Genomic DNA, 27,177 nt, shown 5'->3' on the forward strand with positions numbered 1-27,177 from the left:
GAGGTGGAAGAGATAAAGCCAGGTCTTTTCTGAAGACTTCACTTAAATCATGATACTCAACAGGGATATTGGACAGATCAGGAGGTTCAGGGCTGTGTTCCAGCAGTGTTCCAAATGTAATCAGGATGGTCAAATACATTTCTCATTCTTGTCAGAAACTTCGCCAGAGACAGTGATAAGACAGGCTGATAAGCGTTAACCGCTTCCGCCCAGGATAACACTCTTCCTATCAATAACCCCATAATGTAATGTACCTTGGACTGATCTGAAGAAACCGTTTGGGGTTGCTGACTGAAAACCAGAGAGCATTATAGAAGGTGCACTAAAACGATCTGGCGATGACTGAAGTGCAGAGCCGGGTAGATATTCTGTGAGGCTTGATTGGATGATGAGCATCAGGTGTACCGGTGATCAGCAGCAGGAGAGAGACCAGAGTGCCACGCCCAGACCAGTACACACACAGACAGAGAGACAGACAGGGGGCCGACAAGGAACACAGGAAGGGAAGAAATAAAACAGAGCACACAAGGAGAGGGGGAGAGATGTGGCTGGACTATGACAGTAGGAGAATAGTATCCATCAACCACACGCTCAAAAACTGACTATATTTAGTTTCCATACTGTGTGGTTTGAATACATTTAATTCAACCCATTTGCCAGAATAAAATATCAATTGTACGTTTCTGGAAACCACGAAGATGTGCAATCTCTATACGTTTCAAACACTGTTGTTGGTCTGGTTAGGTTTATGCACAAAAACCACTTGGTTAGGATTAGGGAAATATCGTGATTTGGGTTAAAATACCCGGTGTTGTCACCATAGAAATGGCTGCAAATGTCCTGACGCCTCGCTAAAAAAACATCCGGTTTGTCACTAAAAACATCTAGTTTTGTTGCCAGAAAATTGGCTGCAAATTGTGGTATCGAACAGTGGTCTCTGGTGCTTTTGGAACTACTTCCATCTACTGACCTCGACACCATCCAACCCCTCCTCCTCCAAGTAAGAAAACAGTCCCCAACACTATTTTATATACTAAAAACATGCTTAGAATTTGTATGTAGTATGGATTAGGAACACACCGTGTATCTGCTCAACAGGGTGGATGTATTGACAGGCATTGTGCCATGTGTCATGTTCTTTTGACCGTTTGCAACATACCCACAGCAGCTTTATTTTGAAAACTGGAAAACCTTAACATAGTATATATATTTTCTCTCTTGCTTTATCTCGGGCTGGAGCAGCATGCTACATTTACATGTTTAAATGATCATCTTCAGTCTTCTCCATGTATGCACATGAGTTGAGACAGAGTGTACTTAATTTTTCTCTTTTGTTTCTTCATCTGTTCATTTGATTGGACTGCTGCCATACAGTGATGTGCTCAATAGTTTCATCATTGTGAGACAGCATATAATCTGTATAATCATTGCACTGTATAATTAAACACATCTTGTATCTGCAGTGCTTTTGTTTGTCTGTAATGAGTTGCAGTGTAACTTGTTTGCTAACATAATTCCATAAAGGTAATGAAAGCAACAGAAGTAGTGATCCAGAGAGCTGCTGAAATCACAAACTGAAAAGTAATTAGGTTCACACAGTAAGTCACCTTGGGACAGGAAAATCTGGACTTGTTAAGAATAAACTACAAGCAACATGGTGAATCTAATGACATGATGTGGTTATTTATGACAGCGTGAAGCCCTCACTTGTCTGGTGGCCCCTGGAAGAAGTGCGTGGGCCCCTGGCTGGCCCTGCTGGTTCTTGCTGGGTCGAGGGCTGCCATCTTTACTGAGGCCTCCTGCCTCGGCTATATCCACCCCACTGTCTTCACTCAGAGTCTGGCCACTGTCTGACAGCTGGGACAGTGTGGCCCCTGGATGGGACACGATAATGTTAGTATACAAATATGCAATACATACAGCAACAAGGGTATGTCTAACATTTCACATTCCAAACTCTAAACAAAAATCACCCCTACGTCCTACAGAGCTGAATTTTTTTCAGCACATCCACTGATGTGTGACAAAAGTTTGCCTCACTGCAACCTATGGTCAATTAAGAAGTCCATCACCCTATATTTTAAAAAATATGAAAAATTTCAATTAACATCTATATTTAAAGGTGCTCGAAAACTCGAAGTGGTGAAAATGTTTGTATTTTGGTGGTCTTGAGCATGGCTGTGGCAAAATGGATCCATAGCGCCAGCCTATGTTTCACCTACATGTACGAAATTTGGGAGGTACATGTATCACCCCAAAACATGCACACAAAAAAAAGCTTCTTGGAGCCATACCCTAAACCCAACAGGAAGTCAACCATTTTGAATTGAATGTGCACTTTTCTGCCATTTTTTGACATTTACAAAGTCCGTACTTTAACAAACTTCTCCTAAAGAATTAATACGATCGACTTCAAATTTTCACAGTGCCATCTAAAGATCTTCACGATGAAAAGTTGTGCTAACTGTGAGTTTTCGTTGAAGGGTGTGTCCATGGCATGCCTTAGAATGTCGATGTTTCACCATGACACAGGAAGTTGTTGTTACTTCAATATACATGGTCCTGCCTTGAAAACATCTACAAGCCAATATTCAGTCACAGTAATAGTGTCACCTACTGGCAACAGGAAATTACACGTTTTATATTTTGATGTACTCCTCCTAGCAGGTTGACCAAATCCACCTCAAATTTGGGCAGAAAAGCCTGAAGAGCTTGATGATCCATCATTGTGAAGCTTTTCAGTTTTCATCAAATGTTGTTGCCGTGGCAATGCATTATTCGTCATGATGCAGGAAGTTGTTATAACGTCAGTGTACATGGTCAAATCTGCCCCAAAATTCACATGTTTGATAAGAGTCCCAGCCTGAAGAAATCTACAAGCCAATATTGAATAATAGTTATAGCGCCAGCCACTGGCAACAGGAAGTTAGCCTTAAACGATGTAGCCCCCGTAGTACATTTCACCTAGATGTTTGAAATTTCTGATGTATCACCCCAAGATATACAAAAAAATCCTCTTGGAGCTATAACCCTAAACCCAACAGGAAGTCAGCCATTTTGAATATAATATGTAATTTTAGGCCATTTTTCACCATTTACAGACTGTACTTTAACGAACTCTTCCTAGAGAATTAATCGGATAGAATTTTCACAGTGCAATCTAAAGACCTTTGCAATTAAAAGTTGTGCTTTTGCGTATTGTGTATTGTGTTGTGATTTAAATTTTTTTACTTTGAACGCATTTTTGGGCGCTTGGGATGTTCCGACTCTCAGGAAACTTGAACACGTGTCATAAGTGCGTGAAATAGATATCTGATATGGGTCTCATGCATGAGTCTGGCAAAATGGGTCAATAGCGCCCCCAAACAGTTTTCAAAGTGAAAGCCCCCACCTTTAAATTTGAGGTAGATGTATGAAATTTGGGAGGCAGATGTATCATCCCAAGACAACAGGAAGTTGTTGTAACTTGAGTGTACATGGTCAAATGTGCCCCAAACTTCACATGTTTGATATGAGTCCCTGCCTGAAGACATCTACATGCCAATATTCACCTACTGGCAACAGGAAGTAAGCCTTGTGTGACAATCATCATTTGATTTCGATGAAATTTTCAGGGTGTGTTCCACACTTGATATACTGGAACATAATGTATAATTATGGGTGTTGTCTAGCGCCACAGAGTGAACACATGAAGTGACATTCACCTCCTTCATGCAACGTCCAGACCACGTGAAAGTCGAGTCAACCTCCAGCAACACAGCTGCAACTGTGATATGCCCCGACATGCGGTCAGATGCAAGGGCCCGTTCATTGCTGCTTGCAGCTTTAATTGTAATTCTTAAGTTTTACTTTTTGGTTTTATCTCTTGGTAATCCCTGAGTTAATTTTTCCATATTATTGTTGCCACTTTGTGTCAAAAGGGGGGAATGTAGGGGATAAATTGTGACTTAACAGCTAAAAGGCTAATATTTTAACAGTTAATCAAAATGCTTACTGTGTACAATTTTACTGCTTTCCTGTAAACAAGCAAAGTAGTATCATGTGAAAGTAAGTGTGTTTGCTGTGAGAAGTCTGGAAACAGATACTGTTATAATTCTTTCACCTTGAGCTGGATAGATAGCAAAGCCTGTGTGTGTATGCAGTTTTTAAGGGCGAGATTGTGTCCAAATTATGTGAAAGTCAAGTTGGTGTGTGATTTGTTTTTCATTTCAGAATGGGAAATTCCTGAGGGACAGAGACAACTCAGAAATTACTCATTTTGCAGTCCTCTATCTTGTGTGCACAATAAAAGAAACTTTATTCACAGATACGTTGATTCAGTTTTATTAAGAACCTAAAGTAGACAGGATTTCTCTACACCAATTTCTTATTTCTTTCAAAACTTAATCTGTTCTCTTACCTTCTAGCCTGTCTCTGTGCAGTCTTATCTTAGTCCGTACACTTTACTGTTCTCACCCACTATCTCTAGACTACTAGACTAACATCGGTTTCAGACAAAACGCACAAGAGAGAATAGTATTTGTGAAGTTGTGCACAGAATAATAGGCAACACATAATCCAATAAAGCAGCTAACTAGGATGCTATGGACTACACTGGAATGTAAAAAAAACCCCGAAAAATGTTCTAAAGTGGTATACCTGTCCTCTCTGATATTTACTGGCATGCTTGAGATTTTTTGCTGCTAGGTCTTGGTAAGATCAGAGAGCAGAGTTTGAAATTGAGAATTTAGAGATTAATAAAGTTAGCCTTTCCTCAATTCCTCTCTCCAGTAACATTGTCACGGCAGTAATGTCCACCTCTCATCAGTTCTACTGGTTGTGTTGATGTGTTTGAGTCAAAGTTCAATTTAGTTGATATTTGGTCGCACAACCTGGCAAAAAAATTGTGTAGTGAGCACCAGTATAGCTTGTGCAGCTGCTCTCTCGATTGGAAACAATGGCCTCATTGGAATCATTATGCAGAATTCATCATGTGATATGTTGCTTAATCCAATCACATAGGCAATGTTGTTCTGGGTATTGGTAACAAATTATGTTATAATAAAAATTATAATTATAACATTTTGCCCAATAATTTTAGCTTGTATGTCGAGGCATACATGACATGTATTTCTGCACAGGGAGACAACACACACAGCCACACACAGACACTCACAGACTTGTGTACCTCTTTGCTGTGGACTGGAGTCTGCAGACAATCGGTTCATATCTGTTATGATGACTTTCTGGGTGAGAGCAGGTGAGCAGGGCCGGTCAGGACTACAGGGTGGAGCAGCAGGTGTGATGAGAGAGGGGCAGGGGGAAGGACATGGTGAGGGACGGGGTGATGGATGAGGGGATGGCATGGGAGATGCTGCTTTGGAAGAGGACGTAGACTTTGACAAGATGGAGGACTTCTCATAGGAGCTGGGTCTGGAAGAGAGCTTGACAGATGCTTCTGGCTTAGCAGAGCTGGAAGAATTCCATTGGGGCAGGAAGCCTGGGCAGGTGTGGTGTCCTGAACTGGGTCGGCTGTGGTGGGCAGCATGGTTGTGGAAGTAATGAGCGAAATGGGTGTGGTTGTGGTGTTCAGAGTCAGAGAGCTGGAAAGAATTCTGGCAGGTGTGATGGAGTGCATTGAAGGAAGTGTGGTGGATGGCACCAGTGCAGGTGTGGTGGGCAGAGGCTGGTGAGGGCTGGTGGGTGGTGGGGAGGGATTTGAGCGACTTGTGGAGGCAATCTTGGAGCAGCCTGTTGGGGCCAGTGAAGAGCATGCTAGAGCCGGCCTGCACCAGCTGGGCTGAAGGCTTCTGGCTGAGCTCCTTTTCCCTGGATGGCCTGCTCTGAGCCTGAAGAGGAGCAATCCTGAAGGGTGGAAGAGATTCACCTGAAGCCTGCATTTCATCCTGTCAATGAAAAGAAGGCAACAGTATACAAGAATCCTCAATGAAGGGTGCAGTTCCTCTCTCTGAGTCTAATAAGTCACAAAATGGAAAAATACTTTAAATTATAATCTTTTAGATTTCCATCCTGGTAGAATTGGCCACGCCTGTGATCTGACTTATTTTCTTTTTTCCTGAGAATGAGATGAGAAGCTCTTAAATCTTTTTAATCTGTACACCAACAGAAATGTAAAAATGACAATTTACAGTTTCAGAGGGATATGCTAGAAGTACTCCTCTGGTGCTTACCAGACTAATGAGGGTGAATGATAATTGTAACTTGATAGATGTTGAGATGACCAGCCAGTAGTAAGTACATTTTCAAGTGGGCATTATTTTGATATCTCGACTAAATATTCAAATCTAAACAGTTAATATCTTGCTTGAACAAATTTCAAACTTTATTTGTTGACACTGTAACAGTGGTAGGAGGAAAATTATAATATGTAACTGGTAGATGCCAGTAGTAATAAAAATGGTATGGGCGCACACGCCTAGGTGCACTACCTAACCCTTGCACTACCAGACAAGCCTGTAGGGGTCACTTATGCCTCTCCTTGTGGGCTTGTTTATCTGTGTGAATATATAAGCGTTCACTCGTGTTCATTTCTTCAGCTTTTTTTCTGAGCAGCAAAGGACACCCAGCAGTCATGACATCCAACAGATGTGTGGATCTCTCCCAAACCACCGATGTTGTAGGTATGTCTATCAGGACCAGATCGGGTGATACAGATGTGAATTTAGCCCCACACAAAAGAGACGTGTAGTTTGTGATCTTACTACGGCATTGCCCGAATTAGAAAAAATACTTTGAGGGGTATTTTTACACTGTTAAATATCGTGATGGTGAAGTTACTCTGTGTGCAGGGACTTGTGCAAGCGATGGCTTTGCGGATGGCGAAAGATGGTGTGGCTGTATGTCTGTAAAAGACTGAAAACTGTTTTGTTCTGTCGTTTGCCCAGACCTTGATCAGCCTGGTTATCCTGAGGCACTTTGTGTCTCAATGGGTCAGCGCTACAGGTCCGGCTATGTATCGCATTGAAGCAGATCATTTCATTAGGCCGTCAGACAAGTTTATTTTTCTCAATATTTGTGAAGATAGAGAGAGTGTGATTGTGACCACAGGGCATGAAGAATGGAGATTACAGCTTTACCCCCTCACTTTTCAAGAATATACCTCATGGTTTAAAAACATCTTCTTTATCCAGTGGTGCGATTGGAGGACTCTGCAAAGAGTGTTTAATGAAGTTCAATAAACGCTTCTTATGATGATATACTGACTGCACCGTGTGCAATCAGGCCTTCTGCCCTCCATGTGTAGGCCAAAAATCATCAGACACGCTGACTACTAATAACAAACGGTTGGTTAAATATGTGTATATTATAGTCTACACTAATATAGATTGCATGCACTCGTGATTGTCTGTGTGTGTGTGTGTGTGTGATAAGCTTGTTTTACACAGTGTTTTTCTGTCTTTTTAATATAAGTTATTGTTTTTCATTTCAATACAGGTGGTCATCATCATCGGAACTCCGCCACCTCCTCCTCTATCCCGATTGCTCTGAACACCGCCACTGCCTCCGACATCTCCACAGACCCCTCCACAACAACCATCATCTCAGCCGACCTGGTCACCTCCATCATCTCCACTGCCCTTTCGTACCTATTGGAATACCACCTCCTCTATTTCCGCCTCCTCCATCCCTGATGGTCCGAAAACCTCCACCATCTCCACCTCCTCAAACTCTGCAGGTTCATACACCTCCAGCGTGTCCACCTCCTACTGACTTACAAGAGGTGAGCGGAGACGTGGTTAGTGACCAGCTGGTTGGTGTGCTGTCTGCAGTGTTCATAGACGGCTTTAAAACAGTTGTCTTTCATCTGCTCAATACTATACAGAAATATCACAAGTGTGTGTTGGAGATCCCTGATTGGTTCTATGGGAACCACTTTGACCAACTTATGAAAAGACTCTGGACCAATTCAGTCCATCCAGCGCTAGAGTCCAAGGTGTTGCAGAGACTGTTCTACATGAACTGAAATCATCGGAGAGGTTCTTGGATAAAATCAAAGAAATGTATGACACCATGATCGGTGAGGACATAGTCAAAGTAGTTCAAATTCACGGGGATGGTGACTATTGGAAATGGTTACCCTGCTTGGTGAGAAGCTGGCAGCGATGCAGGTGGATGCCCCCCTCGTGTCCTGGATTGTGGACTACCTGACTGGCAGACCACAGCACGTGCGCCTGCAGCACTGTGTGTCGGACAGCGTGGTCAGCAACACTGGGGCCCCTCAGGGGACTGTCCTCTCTCCCTTCCTCTTCACCATCTACACCACAGACTTCAGCTACCACACAGAGTCCTGCCACCTTCAGAAGTTTTCTGATGACTCTGCTGTGGTGGGATGTATCAGCAGTGGTGATGAGTCTGAGTACAGGGCTGTGGTGGGGAACTTTGTCTCATGGTGTGAACAGAACCATCTGCAGCTCAATGCGACAAAGTCTAAGGGGCTGGTTGTGGATCTACGAAGGGCCAAGGCACCAGTGACCCCGGTTTCCATCCAGGGGGTCAGTGTGGACATGGTAGAGGATTACAAGTACCTGGGAGTACACATGGGCAATAAACTGGACTGGGCTAAGAATACTCAAGCTCTGTACAGGAAGGACCAGAGCCGCTCTATTTTCTGAGGAGGATGAGGTCCTTCAACATCTGAGGGTAGCGGACACTAACAGACTCAACAAACTGATCCGCAAGGCCAGTGACATTGTGGGGGTGGAGCTGGACTCTCTGGCAGTGATGTCAGAGAGGAGGATGCTGGCCAAACTACATGCCATCTTGGACACAAAGGAGTACCTTCAGCGGAAGACTCATCCCCCCAAAAAGCACCACAGAGCACCACAGGAAGTCATTCCTGCCTGGGGCCATCAAACTCTTTAACTCCTCCCTCTAAGTGTCAGTCTATATGACCATAGGTCATTAAACTGGACATTGATCATTACATCTCTGCAATACTTGACATAATTGTGCAATATTCTGTGTTAATACTCCTGTGCAATATACTCTTTTTAAAATTCCCTATTTATTAATATTGATATTTATTCATACCTCTATTACTGCTGTGCAATATCCTCCGTCTCATTATAATCTTAATAAGCTACACTTAACTTGATAGTACCGTATACCGTATTATTATCATCAACCAGTAAACCCACTTTGTACTTCACACTTATTTTAATTTTATACTTATACCCACTTGGTACTTAATTTATTTTCTGACCTGTATTATAGTGTATTATATTTTTTGCTTAGTACTTCTATTCCTGTGTGCACTAACGTGACAGTGAGCTGCTGTAACAAAAGAGTTTCCCCTCGGGGATCAATACAGTATTTCTGATTCTGATTCTGATACATAGTTCAGCACTGGTCTGTTTTGTAAACACCTGTAATCACATGAATGATGCTTCGATAGAAGGAGACAACCTTAACCATGGTATAACCCCAAACCCACAAATTATAGCAAACATCACGAAAAATTGTAAGGAAATGGCATTCCAACAACCTGGAAGAATCTCATTTAGTCCGGCAAGATAGTCTTTAAACATATAGGAAGGCCCTCCGTAATGCCAGAGCAGCTTACTACTCATCATTAATAGAGGAAAATAAAGACAACCCCAGGTTTCTTTTCAGCACTGTAGCCAGGCTGACAGAGTCATATCTCTATTGAACCATTTATTCCTATAGCCCTCAGTAGTAATGACTTCATGAGCTTCTTTAATAATAAAATTTTAACTATTAGAGAAAAAATTCATCACGTCCTGCCATCAACCGGTACCGACTTATCTTCAAACACAGGAACCTTAGAAACAACTGTAAAACCTGATATATATTTTGACTGCTGTGATCCTATCGACCTTCTTCAACTAACTTCGACGATTAATTCATCTAAGCCATCAACCTGTCTCTTAGACCCCATTCCAACTAGGTTGCTTAAAGACGTTTTACCCTTAGTTAGCACTTTAGTACTGGATATGATCAAACTGTCTTTATTAACAGGCTATGTACCACAATCCTTTAAAGTAGCTGTCATTAAACCGCTTCTTAAAAAGCCCACTCTTGAACCAGGGGTTTTAGCCAGCTATAGACCTATAGCTAACATTCCCTTTCTCTCTAAGATCCTTGAGAAAGCAGTCGCCAATCAGTTGTGTGACTTTCTAAATAACAGTACTTTATTTGAGGATTTTCAGTCAGGATTTAGAGTGCATCATAGCACAGAGACAGCACTGCTGAAAATTACAAATTACCTTTTAATTGCATCAGACAAAGGACTTGTCTCTGTACTTGTCTTGTTAGATCTTAGTGCTGCATTCGACACCATTGACCATCACATCCTATTACAGAGACTGGAACATGTAATTGGCATTACAGGAACTTCCCTAAGCTGGTTTAAATCCTATCTATCAGTTTGTACATGTTAATGGTGAGTCCTCCGTGCATGCCAAAGTTAGTCAAGTAGTTCCACAACGTTCTGTGCTTGAACCAATTCTATTCACCTTATATATGCTTCCTTCAGGCAATATTATTAGGAAACACTCCATAAACTTTCATTGTTATGCGGACGATACCCAATTATATTTATCGATCAAGCCAGATGAAACTAACCATAAAAACCTGAATGATCTGCAGTTTTCAGATGTTAAACTCTGACAAAACTGAAGTTATTGTACTTGCCCCCAAACACCTCTGAGACACATTATCTAAAGATATAATTACTCTAGATGGCATTGACCTGGCCTCCAGCACCACCGTAAGGGACCTAGGAGTTATCTTTGATCAGGATTTATCCTTTAACTCCCACATGAAACAAACGTCAAGGACTGCCTTCTTTCACCTACGCAACATTTCAAAAATCAGGCACATCCTGTCTCAAAATGATGCCGAAAAACTAGTGCATGCATTTTTTATTTCTAGGTTGGACTATTGCAATTCCTTATTATCAGGCTGCCCGAATAAGTCCCTTAAGACTCTCCAGTTGATCCAGAATGCTGCGGCACATGTACTGACAAGAACTAGGAAAAGACATCATATTTCTCCAATATTAGCTTCTGTGCACTGGCTCCCTGTAAAATCCAGAATATAATTTAAAATCCTTCCCCTCACCTACAAAGCTCTTAATGGTCAGGCACCATCATATCTTAAAGAGCTCATTATACCTTATTACCCGACTAGAACACTGTGCTTCCCGAATGCAGGGTTACTTGTGGTTCCTAGAGTCTCCAAAAGTAGATTGGGAGCCAGAACCTTCAGTCATCAAGCTCCTCTCTTGTGGAATCAGATCCCAGTTTGGGTTCGGGAGGCAGACACCATCTCCACATTTAAGACTTTCCTCTTTGACAAAGCTTATAGTTAGGGCTGGCTTGGGTGAGCCCTGAACCATCCCTTAGTTATGCTGCTATAGGCCTAGACTGCCGGGAGGCTTCCCATGATGCACCTCTTTCCTCTCTCCCTCTCCATCTGTATGCATTTTTATCCCATTACTGCATGTTACTAACTTGACATTTCCTCTCTCCCGTAGTTCTGTGCTTTGTTGTTTTTCTCCTCTCTCCTTCTGTCACATTCAGCAGGTATTTCTGCCTCAGTAGCTGCAGAGACTGGATCTGTGGTTGCAGGCCACTTGCTGCCCCTGTGTTCCTGCTTGACAACTGCTACTACAGTTGTTGTTATTGGATCTGTTATTAATACTGTCATTATTATTCCTATAGCTGTAATTCCTATTATTATTAATTTATTAATTTTAATGTTACCACTACCATTATATTATTACTACTGTAAAAATTTTTGGTGGTATTTCCATTGTGCCCCCCCCCCCAAAAAAAACCTCTCTCTCTCACTCTTTCTCTAAACCTCTCCCTTTCTCTCTCTCTCTCCATACCTCTTTCTCTTTCTCTCTCAAAACCTAACATGGCTGCAGCAGATGGCCCCCCACCATTGAGTCTTGTTCAGGTTTCTGCCTGTTAAAAAGAAGTTTTTTCTTGCCACTGTCGCCAAATGCTTGCTCGTGGTGGGATTTGCTGGGTCTCTGTAAATAATATTATAAAGAGTACGGTCTAGACCTGCTCCATAGGAAAAGTGCAATGAGATAATTTCTGTTATGAATTGCCGCTATATATAAAATTAAATTGAAATGAATTGAACCGTTGACTGGTGGTGAAAGGTGGATACACAGAAAACAGTTGTGTAGTGGAATTAATTGCACCAATACATGGATATTTGTTTTTTCAAGAAAAACTACTGCTAAACAGTGTTGATATTTCTTTATACAGTCAAAAGATAAATTTTCTCTAATGACCGCAACAAATGCTCAATACAGTGTTAAGATTAAGACACACAGCAGGGCTCTACAAAATGCTCAAATGCAATAGACAGAGTGTCTTTGAGTGTCTTGCCAACCCTGCCAAGGGTATGAAACCAAGAAAATCTCTACATTGGACAGATCCCAAAATTTGTTATAGTTGGATTTGTCGATAACGAGTGATATTCGGGTAGTTATACACGTAACCTGTTTAATTTTGAGCACTATGATACAGAGTTTATATGTCTATACACAGACAGACAGTCTGACAGTTACCCTGCAAAGCCATTTCAACCGCACCAGTACACAAGAGAGTATTACCAGCTGATACAAACGTCTAAAAGACAGATCGCTGGCCATATCACATCGAGATTTTGGTGGTGGCTATCCCTTATTCTGTTTCAACTTGGAGCCTGACAGAGGATGTTCAGGGAATCTGTCACTAATTAAAACAGGCAATGTGCAGTTGGAACCCCGTTTTAGTACAACTCTCCACCGCACTGTTAATCTGATATGTTATTCTGTTTTTGATTCCGTTATTGAGATACCAAACAGGAGACAAGTCATTATGGATTACTACTAAAACACAATGAATACTATAGAATTATCCAGTATTGTTAGAAAAAGAATCATTAATGGTACAGATTTTTAGGGGGGTCCTAGCATGCGACCAGATTACAAAACACAAACAAGGAAATTGTTTTGACAGTTTTGGTAATCCTCCTGACTGTGACAATTTTCCATCCATGATGAACAATTTCCTTGTGAAAAACTGTATAGATATATCTTGTTGTAAAAGACAAGTGCAGGATAGTCATGCTACAACCTGCGGTCAACATTGTATTTTTTTTCTATGTCGTATACAAAAAAGCATGTCTTATGCAGAGGTGCTAAACATGTGTGGAACTAATCTTGTTTGTAATTATGCTATGGTTTGTCGATTTGTTAACAAAATAGTACCTGATATATGGAAAATAGATGCATAATGATGATAATTTCAAATAAAAAAGGCATTGGAGAATATGATTTATCAATACTTGCATTTTTATTCAAGTTTAGAGTTTTACAGTGTTTTTTAAAAATACAATAGAAAAATACATTCATTCTGTCACTGGCACATTTAGCCTTCATAAAAATACATGAATTCTTGCTATTGTTACGGACAGAGCAGGCCGGAGACAACAAGATGAACACCAAGATATTTTATTATCACACGAAGTTAACTGACAGTTAGAAGAGGAAGAAACCATGAAACTGATACTGTCCTTGGTAATAGCCACGGGGGAGATCCGAAGTGGAAAACACTCAGTTGATCAGAGGAACGCAGGTTAGGACACGGTGACACAGGAGGAAGGAAGACACTCGTAGTCGCTGGGTAGGAGTCCGAGACGTAGTTCATAGGATGCGGGATTCTGTCCTTAATATAAACGAGACCGGACACTGACTGAAGTGATTGCGGTGTTTTTATACGAGGGCGATGTGGAGCAGATGAGTCCCAGGTGTGTGCTTGGTGACAGGTGTTTCTGAGTAGTATTCTGGTGATGGGGTGCGTTGTGTTTGCGGGGTTGTGGAGCCTGGCGTGTCTGTGACAGCACCCCCCCCCCACGGCCCGCTCCTGAGGGCCGGGAACCCCGGCGTCGTGGTGGCCGTCATTTTCCATGGGGGGCAGGTCAATCTGGATGGTTTGCGTGGAATGTATCTAGTAGTGATGGGTCGAGGATGTCGTGTCTGGGAACCCATGATCTCTCCTCGGGACCATACCCCTCCCAGTCTACCAGGTACTCCAGGTTGCCACCACGGCGCCGGGAGTCCAAGATTTCGTTGATTTGGTAGGCGGTTCCATCCTCCATGATCAGCGGCAAGGGGGGTTCTGTCGGAGTGCCAGGCTCTGTGGAGACAGAAACAGAAGGGTGATGAGGTATGAGAAGGGATACGTGAAAGGTAGGGTGAATCTTGTATTGTGCGGGTAATTGGAGTTTATATGTGACCGGGTTAATCTGGTCGAGGATGGTGAAGGGGCCAATGAATCTGGGACTTAGCTTTCTGCAGGGTAGGCGCATCCTGATGTTTCGGGTGGACAGCCAGACCTTCTGACCAGGTTGGTATTCTGGAGCAGGGGATCGTCTTTGTTTAGCTGTCAGCCTACGCCTGCAGAGTGCTCGTTGCAGCTGGTGGTGCGCTGCCTCCCAGACCCTCTTGCTCTCTCGGAACCAGTAATCCACCGCGGGAACCTCCGAGGGTTCTCCAGACCATGGGAAGAGCGGGGGTTGGTGACCGAGCACGCACTGGAAGGGAGTGAGTCCAGTGGTGGGTTGGCGTAGGGAATTCTGGGCGTACTCGGCCCAACCCAGGAACTAGCTCCAAGAGTCCTGGAGACCATGGCAGAAGGTACGTAGGAAGCACACAATTTCCTGAATCTTCCTTTCCGTCTGACCGTTGGTTTGTAGGTGATGTCCAGAGGAAAGGCTGACGGTCACACCTAGGAGCAAGAAGAAAGCCTTCCATACCCGGGATATGAACTGGGGACCTCTGTCGGACACTATATCTTCTGGAATGCCAAAATATCTGAAGATGTGGTTGAACATATTTTCTGCTGTTTCCATGGCCGTGGGTAGTCCTCTGAGTGGAATAAGTCGGCAGACTTCGAGAATCTATCCACGACCACTAGGATGCAGGTGTTCCTGTTAGAGGGTGGCAAATCGGTGATGAAGTCGACTCCTAGGTGTGACCAGGGTCTATTTGGTGTGGGTAGAGGACACAGCTTGACATCCTCGTATGTACCTTCTAACTTCCCTAGCCATGTTAGGCCACCAGAAGCATTCTCGCAGCAGCAAGAGGGTTTCATTGGCCCCAGGGTGACCAGTGCCCAGAGAGGTGTGGGAGGTGTGGATTAGGAGATTACGTTGGGTTCTAGGGACATATTGATGGTTTGGAGGACAGCCCAGCGGAGTGCTGTTCGAGGCATTGACAGAGAGAATGGATGTTTCTGTCCACTGGATGGGATTCACAAAAATATGTTGGGGAAGAATGGGTTCCGGTTTTTCGAGGGTTTCGTTGGAAGAGTAGAGGCGAGATAGGGCATCTGCCTTGATGTTCTTGGCACCGGGGCGGTAGGAGATGTTGAAATTGAACCGTGTGAAGAATAGGGCCGAGCAGGCCTGGCGGGGATTAAGTCATTTGGCATTTTGGAGATATTCTACCATGAATGGTAGTTCCGGGTCCAGATGAGCTAGGAGTGGTGCACTGGTGAAGGCGACTTTGAGGCGATCGAAGGCTCCTTATGCGGTGGGTGGCCAGGACAGAGACTTGGGCTTGTTACGGAGAAGGTCTGTCAGGGGTTGAATGATGGTACTATAATTTCGAATGAAGCGAGAGTAAAAGTTAGCAAATCCTAGGAACCTCTGTAGTTCCTTGATGGTGGTGGGTGCAGGCCAATTTCGGATGGCTTCAACCATTCCCTCGTCCATCTGGATGCCACTGCTACTGATGTTGTAGCCGAGGAACTGCACTGAGGACTGATGGAACACATTTTTCTGCTTTAAGGAAGAGCTGATGGTCTCTCAGGCATTCCAGGACCTCCGCGACATGTTGGCGATGTTCGGCCATGCTCCGGGAGTAAATCAAGATGTCGTCGATGTAGACGATAACGAACTTGTGTAGGCACTCCCGGAGCCCCTCATGTATGAAGTCCTGGAACACAGAGGGGGCGTTTACCATGCCGTAAGGCATTACCAAATACTCATAGTGGCCTGTAGGTGTTACGAAGGCTGTTTTCCATCCATCCCCCTCTCGTATCCGGATGAGGTTATACGCGCTGCGGAGGTCCAGCTTTGTGTAGACAGTGGCACCGCGTAGTTGTTCCAGTGCTGCAGGTACGAGGGGAAGTGGATACTGGAACTTTACGGTGATGCGATTAAGTCCTCGGTAATCCACACAGGGCTGCAAGCCTCCGTCTTTTTTGGCCACAAAGAAGAAACTGGAAGCAGCTGGAGATGTAGAGGGTCGAATATAACCTTGGGCTAAGGCCTCCTTGATGCACTCCCCCATGGCTTTCTGTTCAGGAAGGGATAGTGGATATATTTTCCCGTGGGGCACTGGTTCACCTGGTATGAGGTCTATGGCACAGTCCCATGGCCGGTGTGGAGAAATGGCACTCACCATGGTTCGGAGCGGTCTTACTGGGCAGGAGGAAATGTTGTGTCCAGCAGCTCCACAGTAAAGGCATGAACCCCGGGTCAACCGTCTCTGCCGCTCCGCTGGAGACAGTCTGGAATCCAGCTGCATGGGTTCTTGATCTGGTTCTGGAAAGCGGCAGTTCTCTGGCTGGCGGAGAGAGGGTGTGTAGGGCTGCTGGTCCTGGTGTTCCGCCAAACACGCCTGCATACGGGTATCTACTCTGGGGACTAACTGGATAAACCGCTCAAGGCCGATGGTGTCTTTGTATGAGGCGAGATGCAGTCTTATCCCTGGCTCCAATCCCTGACGGAAGGTGGTTATGAGGGACTGCTCATTCCAGCCGCTAGCCGCTGCGAGGGTCCGGAATTCCAGGGCGTAGTCCTGGATAGAGCGTTGACCTTGTTTAAGTTGATAGAGACGCTCGCTGACGGATGTATCACCTTCTGGTCTCCCGAACACCTCTCTGAAGTGGGCTAGGAAGCTGGACAGGGATTGGGTCACGGGTCCACCCTGGGTCCAGATGGACTCGGCCCATTGTAGGGCTCGCCCCTGGAGCTGGGAAATCACGAAGGCCACTTTGGAGGATATAGGGAAGACTGCATCTCCAGGACCAGCGAGCATTGCATGATGAAGCCGTTGCAATCCTCCGCCGAGCCAGAGAAGGGCGTAGGTTTGGCCATGGGACTGGCGCACGTTGGAGATGGCGGAGTAACCGGAGCGGAAGCGGAAGTAATGGGTGATGTGGTAGCCGATGGTAGAGTGGCGAGGACACAGCGCAGGAGATCTGCCAACTCCTGGCTCGGATCCGTGGCACTCATTCTTAATCTTGTAAGGTCCTGTCTTCTGTTACGGACAGAGCAGGCCGGAGACAACAAGATGAACACCAAGATATTTTATTATCACACGACAGTTAGAAGAGGAAGAAACCATGAAACTGATGGTAATAGCCACGGGGGAGATCCGAAGTGGAAAACACTCAGTTGATCAGAGGAACGCAGGTTAGGACACGGGGACACAGGAGGAAGGAAGACACTCGTAGTCGTTGGGTAGGAGTCTGAGACGTAGTTCATAGGATGCGGGGTTCTGTCCTTAATATAAACAAGACCGGACACTGACTGAAGTGATTGCGGTGTTTTTATACTAGGGTGATGTGGAGCAGATGAGTCCCAGGTGTGTGCTTGGTGACAGGTGTTTCTGATTAGTATTCTGGTGATGGGGTGCGATGAGCCTGGCGTGTCTGTGACACCTATAATACGTAGGAATAGTAAAAAAGAAATCAAAAATCTAGCCATGCAGTAGTGTTCGATCTAGGTGATTTAAATCGCTTTGATCCAGGTGTCCTAAGAGGTACTAAACCTGTGTGAACCATTCAAGAAATGTTTTCTCTTTTTTTGTCATCTGATTTGTCATGGGTCATTAAACCACAGCGGCATGTTTAAACTAGCCAAAGTTTTTAAAAATATTTCCCACTCCTGTGGTCTAGAACTGTCTAAAACATTATGTGATACAGTGACACTTTTTACCAAATAATACAAGTGTGAATCTCTCACCGGTTGATTGTTAACAATAATTTCTCCCTGATCTGTCCAAGATATTTTTTTAGATATTATATTTTGCTTTGACCAATGCTCCCAAAATGTATTCTGCATTTTTCTTACTTCTTTTAGGAATGTGTTTTAAAACTTCTTCTGGAATGAGGTCCTTTTTAGCACTGTCATCTGCGTTGGGTGTAACAAGGTTCGATCTACTCATAACACTACTTTCACTGGAGGTTAGTGATAAAGTCAATACACCTTTTTCACGCTCCCTCTGTCTCACCAGTGACAGGTATCTCTGTAGAATACCTGCATATTTTTGGCCTTCTCATACACGTCTAGTGTAGTGTAGTTTCAGCATAGCTCTATCCAAATAATTTTGCACTGTTTGTCTTATGGAACCATTGTTTTGCTCCTGCTGCTGCTACTTTAATGAGTCCAGCTGATGCTAAGGGACCAAAAACATGTTTTGAGTGTGCTCCATTTCAACGCCGATTTAAAAGACTATATATAAAAGGAATAGCTGCACCTAGTAAGAGTAATAAAAACCTTCCTCCTCTTTTGTTGATAGTCTCTCTTTTTTTAAAGTTTGACAAAAAACGTCTTTCCACAATTTGATGTCCGGTTCACCACCAGACTAAACGGCCGTCAAACCTCTGGTCTGTTCTAGTATCCATAAGGTAGTGTAGTATAATCAGGTAACACCCTGCGCTTATTGTACACGACCTGGACTTTCTTAAAAACTATCTCGTTTTTCAGATGAAACTTCCTTTTATCGCATTTGATGGTTTCAGACACAGTCATCATGTGAGCATCACTATTCTGATTGGCCACAAAGGCATGAACCAGACCTACCAATGACTCATGAGTGATTATGCCTGCATTTTTAGCATTTAATGTTACACCTTTGTATTTGATCTGTGTTTCACCATACTGTGTGAAACACAAGGCGTAGCACTTAGGACCCCGATCTGTGATCTGTGTTTCACCATGTTGTGTGAAACACAAGGCATAGCACTTAGGACCCCCCCCGATACAAACTCTGTAATGTAATCTTCCTCAGGAAGGCCACACACGTCATCATTGCCTATTTCATCCGTCACATCACCAAGGTACGAACCTAGGGCAGGGAGCCCGCGATGTAAAAACAACACTGTCAGTGTCACAAGACGACACGCATTCCAGCATTTATCCAGCAAGCCATAAAACTCGAGTCTCGCGTAAGCTGTGGTCATCACACAAATGTAGACATTTACATCTCTCTCTGATTCAAATCTTCAGCACACTTGCTACACAGAGGGACCATGAGTTTATCATGACACCAGTAGGGCAGGATGGGTGGAACAACCCTTTTGGGGGGAGCACAGTACATTTCACAAACCCAAAATAATTATCAATAGAATCAAAATTCCTATGGATAATCTGAGGGTGACCAACCGGTACTGTTTTTTTCGCTTCAACTGTTATATATGATACAAACTTGTAAAGTCATAGTATCTGATTTCATCATTTTCAACCTTGTAGTATAGCTTCATGGCATTTGTACGGCCTCCAAAGAGTGCCTTTCCAGGGTTAAGGCGTTCCGTTTTTTGTAACCGGACAGAAACGCTTGGACCTTGGGGTTTGGTTTAGTTAATGACGCCCATTCAGACTCCCACATCAAGATTTACATCAGACTGAACATGGCATATTATCATCTGTGATCACATCTGTGAAAAAAACAACCTGCAAATTCATAGCCACATATTCGAGCTACTGCATAGACACCTCTGAATATGTCTTATACCACCATACAGCTAAATGCCAGAGTGGTGAATGCAAATGAATCAAGCTGTGTGCACTCGAGAAAAGTATTGCGATAAATCATGCAAGCCTTGCGCAACACTGCCACATCATTAATACAATGCAGTCGAATCTCTGCTTGAAAATCAAAAGTTTCTTTACGGACTGTGTCATACCATGTCAGAAAGATCAGTTGAACTCGTGGGTAAAATAACCTTTCTCCACATCGTCAAACCCTGAAGCAGCATTTGTTTTAGACAGGTGCATGGGTCTTATCCATGGGTCTATGAATCTATCCATCGTAGTATTCCAACAGTACATAGTTATTAAATCCTGATGTGTTATGCGCAATAAATGTATAACCACAGTACTTTGGCTGTCGGTATAAAAGCGTCTACACATTTCAATGTATTAAAACAAAACTTGCACACACAAAATTTGCCTCATGCTTTCCGTTATGATAGAGAGTCTCAAAATCGTACAATATCTACTTACTCTGTGGATTTGCTTTTTCAAGGGGCTGAATAAAATATTAATGTGACACTTTGCTCTCCAATCTTTCTTTGCTACAATGTGAACACACAATGGGTGGACTATTATGTGGCTTTTTTCCAGCTGTGTAGGTTTTTTTACATGCCAAGGCACAAGGTGGTGTTTTGCTTCTTGTAGCTTGCGCTGCTCAAAACAGTATTTACCATGCACCACCACCACTTCTACCCTGGGCTACACTTACTATAAATTCCAATTCGTCGTCGGTCATAGATGTATCATTGCTCTGTATAACCTGAGAAACATTATCAATAAACAACTCTACATTATGTTGATGATCTGCATTTAAAACTACCTGTACATCGCTAGCCAGGGAGAGGCCTCTCAACACTATATTTAAAACACTACCTGGCATCTATTGCGATTATTTCAGACAGACTAGCTCTGACTCTGTCAGGTACTGCGCGAGGATCATTGCGATTAATGCCTCTTAAATCAATATGCTGACGCAGTTCAGAGGCATTAAAAGTCGGTATGTCTCTGATATATATATCACCTCTGTAAATAATATTATAAAGAGTACGGTCTAGACCTGCTCTATAGGAAAAGTGCAATGAGATAACTTCTGTTATGAATTGGTGCTACATAAATAAAATTGAATTGAATTGAACCTCACCATAGAAGGACTTGCCGCCCCTACAGAACGCCCTGCCCCATGTTGTCCAAATCCTAGATTACTGTCACCACCTACCCCCTCCCCAGCAACAACTGCAACAGCAGGGGCAACACAATTAGCTAATACAGGCTTTTCTACTTCTGCACTATTCTGTGTGCTGGATGATGTAGCGTTACCAGCACCTAGAGACTCTCCATCAGCTACACCAGCAACATGGACACAACGCTTAGGTAACAGCACTAGCTCCCTTCTCAGTGAACGACGCATTGCATATCGTTTTTTAAACTGGCGCCTCATGGTGGTATAATCCCATTTTACATTAGGAGTGTCATCATTATCATTACACGCATCACTAGGTTTAAACACATTTAACAGTTGTACAACAGTTGTTGTTATTGGCTTTGTTACTATTACTGTCATTATTATTCCTATAGCTGTCATTCCTATTATTATTATTATTAATTTATTAATATTACCACTACAATTATATTATTACTATTTAAAAAAATCTAGGTGGTATTTGCATTGTGCCCCCCCAAAAAACCTCTCTCTCTCTCTCTCTCTCAAAACCTAACATGGCAGTCCACCATTGAGTCTGGTTCTGTCCATGGTTTCTGCCTGTTAAAAGGAAGTTTTTTCTTGCCACTGTCACCAAATGCTTGCTCATGGTGGGATTTGTTTGGTCTCTGTAAATAATATTATAAAGAGTACGGTCTAGACCTGCTCTATAGGAAAAGTGCAATGAGATAACTTCTGTTATGAATTGGCACTATATAAATAAAATAAAATTGAATTGTTATGTATCATGAATCCTGTTCAGCATGTGGAATGTTCACTAATTGTTATTAAAAATATAAAAATCTACATATATATATATATTTGAACTATTAAACACTAACCTGAAGTAGTATCAATAGCAGAAACATTTTCATTATCATCCTGGACGTTAACATACCACCGGTAGCCTAACAAACAAACCTGTTAAGAACACGCTAAAATTGGATTTACTAAAATACATCATGATTAATACAAAAAAACAGTTTGAGATAAACTGACTATCAGGTCACTTACCGTGATGAGAAGCCATTGGCATGCAGTTCAGACAATAGTCACCCGTGTGGAGAAAAGCACTGAACCAGTAGTAACCACCCAAAACATGCAGGAGTTGGTTAAACTGTAACAGAGACTTATACATTGTCACAGATAAACACACCCACAAGGAGGGGCATAAGCGACCCCTACAGGCTTGTCCGGACTTATTCCAGGGTTAGGTAGTGCACGTAAGACATGTACGCGTGTACACACGCATATGCACGCATGAGCGAAGCGTCCTATTTATTACTACTGATGTAAAATGCATCCTAGGATACTTGTCTACCCCAAACTCACAAGTCAGCTCCTAAAGTATCCTTGATAAAATGGACGAAGCAAGAAAACTTCCAGGCATTTGGACTAAATGTGGACTTTGAATTGGAACATTACAAGGCCTTGACTGAAGATGTTTCACAAGTCCACAAAAAGTTCAGACAAGAAAACAGATTGAGACAGATTTAATGTTTAGCTTTGTTGAGTTGGGATTGTGTATTCAATGAGGTGTGTTTCAAATGAACAACAGACTGCTTTTTTACCGGTTCTATCTAATCACGTCAGTTCACAATCAAGAGGTGCAGCCTATTTTGTTAATTTCTAATGAAATTAACAAGCAGCACTTTGTGCCAGCCAGCTGGTATTGTTTGTAAATTACATTTAGTTTGTAGTAAATCATTTTAAATCAATAGTTTTTGTCAGATGATTTGGTAAGCACCCGTCTAACAAAAAGGTGCAACAAGGTGGTCATTAGTACAAAATAACCTTGACAAAATTCTAGCATGTGAGGTGTCAGTGCTTATCTTGCTCTATTATGACTTCTTTATATGATTTACATATTTGAATAACATCACATTAAAGTGGTGACTTGCAACAAGTTAAGAAAATAGAAGGATTATATCACACAATATTACAATGGCTGTCACATTTTCAGGTGCAGTAGATAAAGGATCTACCATAGCAGGGGCGGTGTGTCCTGCATCATGGATTACAGTTGCTTTGTGTTTGCAGGGGCCCTGCGGATGCATCACTCCCAGGCCTCCATGCCAAGCCTGGTGGACCTCCCTCTCATGGTGTAACACCAGCCTGTCGTACAACTCCAGATCCGGGGGAGCCACCAGACTCCTCACCTCAGACAACATGGACAACTGGAGGGAAGGAGAAGAGAAAACAAAACTAAGAGCAAGAACTGCTGAGGTCAGACGAGGCTGTTTTAAAGTTACTATGTGTAGGAAATTTCAGATCATACACATTGTGACTTAGGTTGAATAAGCCCACACAATGTATTTCACAGTCGATGTGCATCTCTCGCAGATGAACTGAACACCTTCTATGCATGCTTTGAGAACAATTTCTTGGCTGAGGAGAAACAAAAGGCCCAGGATCCCACTAGCAATATCCAGGGCAGATGTGTGTAGATCCTTCAGAAGGATTAATCCATGCAAGGCACCCAGACCTGATGGCATCCCTGGCGAGCTCTCAAGGTGTTTGCAGATCAACTGGCAGATGTTTTCAGACATTTTCAATCTCTCACTGCTCCAGTCTGTAGTCCCCACATGTTTCAAGAAGACCACCATCATCCCTGTCCCCAAAAAGTCCAAAACCCTCTGCCTGAATGATTACCACCCAGTAGCACTCACCTCCACCACCACCACCCAAGTGCTTTGAGTGGTTAGACAAAATCTTTTCCTCCCTCCCTGACTCACTAGACCCACTGCAATTTGCATACTGGCTAAACAGATCAACTGATGATGCCATTGCCATAGCCCTCCACACAGCCCTCTCCCACCTGGACCAGAGGAACACACATGTGAGAAAGCCATTCATTGACTATAGTTCAGCATTCAATACCATTGTGCCCTCCAAGTTGATCATCAAGCGCAGAGATCTGGTACTCAACACTGCCCTTGCTGATTGGATCCTGAACTTCTTGACGGACAGACCCAAGGCCGTGCGGATAAACTGCCCCACATCCTCCACCCTGACTCTTTACAACGGCACTCCTCAGGGCTGCGTGCTCAGCCCTCTCCTGTACTCCCTGTTCACGCATGACTGCATGCCACCCACAGCCCCAACAGCATCATCAAGTTTGCTGATGACATGACCATCATTGGCCTGATGACTGGTGATGACGAGACAGCCTACAGAGAGGAGGTCAGAGCCCTGACATCTTGGTGCCAAGACAACAACCTCCATCTCAACATCAGCAAAACAAAAGAGCTGATTGTGGAATACAGAAAGTGACAGAGAGAAGGACACGCTCCCATCACCATCAACCAGACTACAGTGGAGAGAGTCAGCAGCTTCAGGTTCCTCTGGATTCACATCAGCAAGGACCTGACCTGGACTCACCTCACAAAAACAGCAAGACAGGCTGTGGTGGCTCAACATGGACTCTAAAATACTCTGAAACTTCTATAAGTGCACCACTGAGAGTATCCTGACTGGCTGCATCACTGCCTGGTATGGCAGTTGCACTGCCCTCAATCGTAAGGCATTACAGAGGGTGGTGAAAATTGCACATCACATCACCAGGACAGAGCTGCCATCCATGGAGGACCTCTACACCCAGCGGTGTAGGAAGAAGGCCCACTCATCAAAGACCACAAACTGTTCTGCCTGCTGCCATCCAGCAGACGATACTGCAGCATCTGGACCGTCACCACCAGGCTCAGGGACATCTTCATCCCTCTAGCCATAAGACTGTTGAACTCTTGAACTTGAGAGCTAATTACCATCATGTTACTTGCACCTACTTGCAAGGCTACATTCTTTCCCCTCTACTCTTCTCCCTGGACACCAACAGCTGCACCTCCAGTCACCAGTCCGTAAAGCTCCTGAAGTTTGCAGATGACACCACTGTCATTGTGCTCATCTCCAGAACACTGAGTGCAGGAAAGATTGTGTCTGATCGTGTTGATTGTGTCCCACCCTGGACACAAACTGTTTCTGATTCAGATTTTAACTTCTGCACGCTTTTACATCTTAGATTCTATTTTACTTACATGATTTTCTTTTTATATTCTTTGAGCATTGTTGGAAGGAGACTGAGAATTAAGAAGTTAATTGCCAATGACTGCTTCACTGTAATTGCTGTTGTAATTGTAACTGACAATAAATAACGAACAGAACTGTGATTAACAAACAAAAAAGTTAGTCTTGGCTCTTAAGTAAAACAATTGAAAAATATGTCAGCAGAAAAAGATTAACTTGTTTGTCATTTAAAGGTTTTTTTTATTCTTTGTTTAATGAAACTGCTGAAATGACACTGTTTCTAGAATAAAACAAAGTGGAGTTGCAATTGAAAAGGAATTACATCACTGCATAATTAATCCTGTTCTACATAATACCAAAAAAATAATTATAATTTTACACGAAGGGACATTGGATCATAATTTCCATTTTAAAATGGCCACATATTATACAGTAATCCTGACAAAGACTTTCCTGTTGGTTTTTTCTACCATTTGTTCCAATGCCCTCCAAGAGTAGCTGAATTTGTTTGGTTCAAAAATTTTAAGTTTGCAACAAAATTTCTTTAAGTCTGACAGATATCTATTTACACGTTAAGTTAAGGTTACATCTGGTTTAAACTGACTTGATTTCCCAACTCTTTAATGTAGCCACGTGGTTTGTTGCCTGGTCCTGACCAGACTGAGTCCAAAACAGTCTCTTTGGGAATTAGTGCCCGAGGAGGTAGATGTTGTTAAGAATGGAGCCTTTTCATTCTGATTTACCCATTCATTGGTGGTAGAAAGTGTCAAAATATGAGAACATTACAGCTGATTCACTCTGTAAAGAATTACATAGGGGTGTGCATAAAGACCATAAAAATACTGTATGTACAGTAAATTGCACTTTGTAAAATGTCGTACATCAGATAAATTCCATGTATTCAACAGCTTAATGACGCTCACATTTGTCTCACTGACATATCTGTGGCTGACACAGTTTGGCACCAGAAACTGACGATGTGTAAGAATTGCTGCAATATCTGGCAACCAATGCAGTAATCAAAGGCTGAGTGCATTCTGACTGAGGCAGATACTGCACCAAGAAGTGAAAAAGGAATACCGAAGAATTGCTAAATGACACTGGGATCAAGAAAGGGTCTAAAAGATTTTGAGCTTATGAAATAATGGTCAGAAAACCTGATTGTTTTTTACCTTTTGTGAATGTCCATCCATTAGCTATACCCGCTTATCCTTTAGGGGTTGTGGGGGGCTGGAGCCGAACCCCATTGGGCACACTCTGGACAGGTCGCCAGTCAATCACAGGGCTAACACATAGAGAGACAGGCAACCATTCACACCTATGGGTAATTTAGAGTCACCAATTAACCTAACCTGCATTGTTTTTGCACTGAAGGAGGAAGCCGGAGCATGCAGGCACAGGAAGAACATGCAAAGTCTACACAGAAGGGCCCCAGCCAGCTGGCATGTTCAAACCCAGACCCTTCTTGCTGTGAGGCGACAGTGCTAACCACTGCACCACCGTGCTGCCCTTTTGTAAATGTGAAAAAATAAATTGCCCAAGTTGTCTTTTAATATGTCATCATGTACATAGGAAAACGCTGAGAATGATTCTAAAACCTTGCTGACTGACTTCATAGTTAACTAGTCAGATTCAGATGACATGGTCAAACTTCATGTAAATTTAGCATTCCATACACATAGTTGGACTTTCATGTTTCCCGCTTTGAATCTGTACTCAGATTTCTCACTTTTGAATACGCCATCAGCAGAAATTAGTAAGTTATCTGTAACTATGTGTGCATTCTGACTTCTGGAGGTAACTTACTTCAAGACTGCATATATAGTTGCAGGGTGTTCTTGTGGTGTCAGTTAATTCCTACTCCTGTGTCCTGTTCTGGCTTTTTCTGTTTTATTGAATTTTAACCATTGGTATTAGTAAATTGTGCTGTCAGGTAACTATCAGTTAGTCTATTCTTATATTCTTGGTATATACGTTATATTCTGTTTTGATCTAGAGTTTGTGCAAGCTAGGGTTACCTGCACTGAGGGTTGTGTTGAACAAATCTGAAACCAGTGTAGGGTTAAGAGACCTTATTCTTGAAACAGTTCTTCCCTCATCTGAAAAACAGCTGTTTGTTTGTTGAGCTGTCAGTGGAGATAAGTTTCATCTCTGGCTATGCCTCT

General features: G+C 43.0%; 2 protein-coding genes across 8 annotated transcripts in view; both read right to left on the reverse strand.

Moving 5' to 3' along the window:
• The window catches only part of LOC122875935 (whirlin-like), a 137,340-nt gene that overhangs the window by 13,558 nt on the left and 96,605 nt on the right, over window positions 1-27,177 (reverse strand). Inside the window, exons 7-9 of one of the 2 annotated variants that reach the window (XM_044195633.1) lie at window positions 22,975-23,166; window positions 5,156-5,885; window positions 1,708-1,874 (exon numbers count right to left, since the gene is read on the reverse strand). In XM_044195633.1, coding sequence (XP_044051568.1) covers window positions 1,708-1,874; window positions 5,156-5,885; window positions 22,975-23,166 — 1,089 coding nt within the window. The remainder of the gene's footprint in view (window positions 1-1,707; window positions 1,875-5,155; window positions 5,886-22,974; window positions 23,167-27,177) is intronic. The other variant, XM_044195634.1, reaches the window with a different exon arrangement.
• Window positions 13,288-22,134, reverse strand: LOC122875938. Of its 6 annotated transcripts, XM_044195641.1 has the most exons (3): window positions 22,004-22,063; window positions 21,832-21,897; window positions 13,289-17,696 (listed from the first exon to the last, which is right to left on the reverse strand). In XM_044195641.1, exon 3 carries the CDS (start codon window positions 17,069-17,071, stop codon window positions 15,755-15,757), a length of 1,317 nt encoding a protein of 438 aa, XP_044051576.1. In that variant the 5' UTR covers window positions 17,072-17,696; window positions 21,832-21,897; window positions 22,004-22,063; the 3' UTR covers window positions 13,289-15,754. The 6 variants fall into 6 exon arrangements, 5 of the variants coding, with proteins under 5 accessions (XP_044051579.1, XP_044051576.1, XP_044051577.1 ...); XR_006377963.1 differs by lacking the exons at window positions 21,832-21,897; window positions 22,004-22,063 and having other exon boundaries at window positions 13,288-14,162; window positions 14,263-19,450; XM_044195642.1 differs by lacking the exon at window positions 21,832-21,897 and having other exon boundaries at window positions 13,289-17,293; window positions 22,004-22,134.

This window comes from Siniperca chuatsi, linkage group LG5, assembly GCF_020085105.1.
Source record: "Siniperca chuatsi isolate FFG_IHB_CAS linkage group LG5, ASM2008510v1, whole genome shotgun sequence".
Lineage (NCBI taxonomy): Eukaryota > Metazoa > Chordata > Actinopteri > Centrarchiformes > Sinipercidae > Siniperca > Siniperca chuatsi.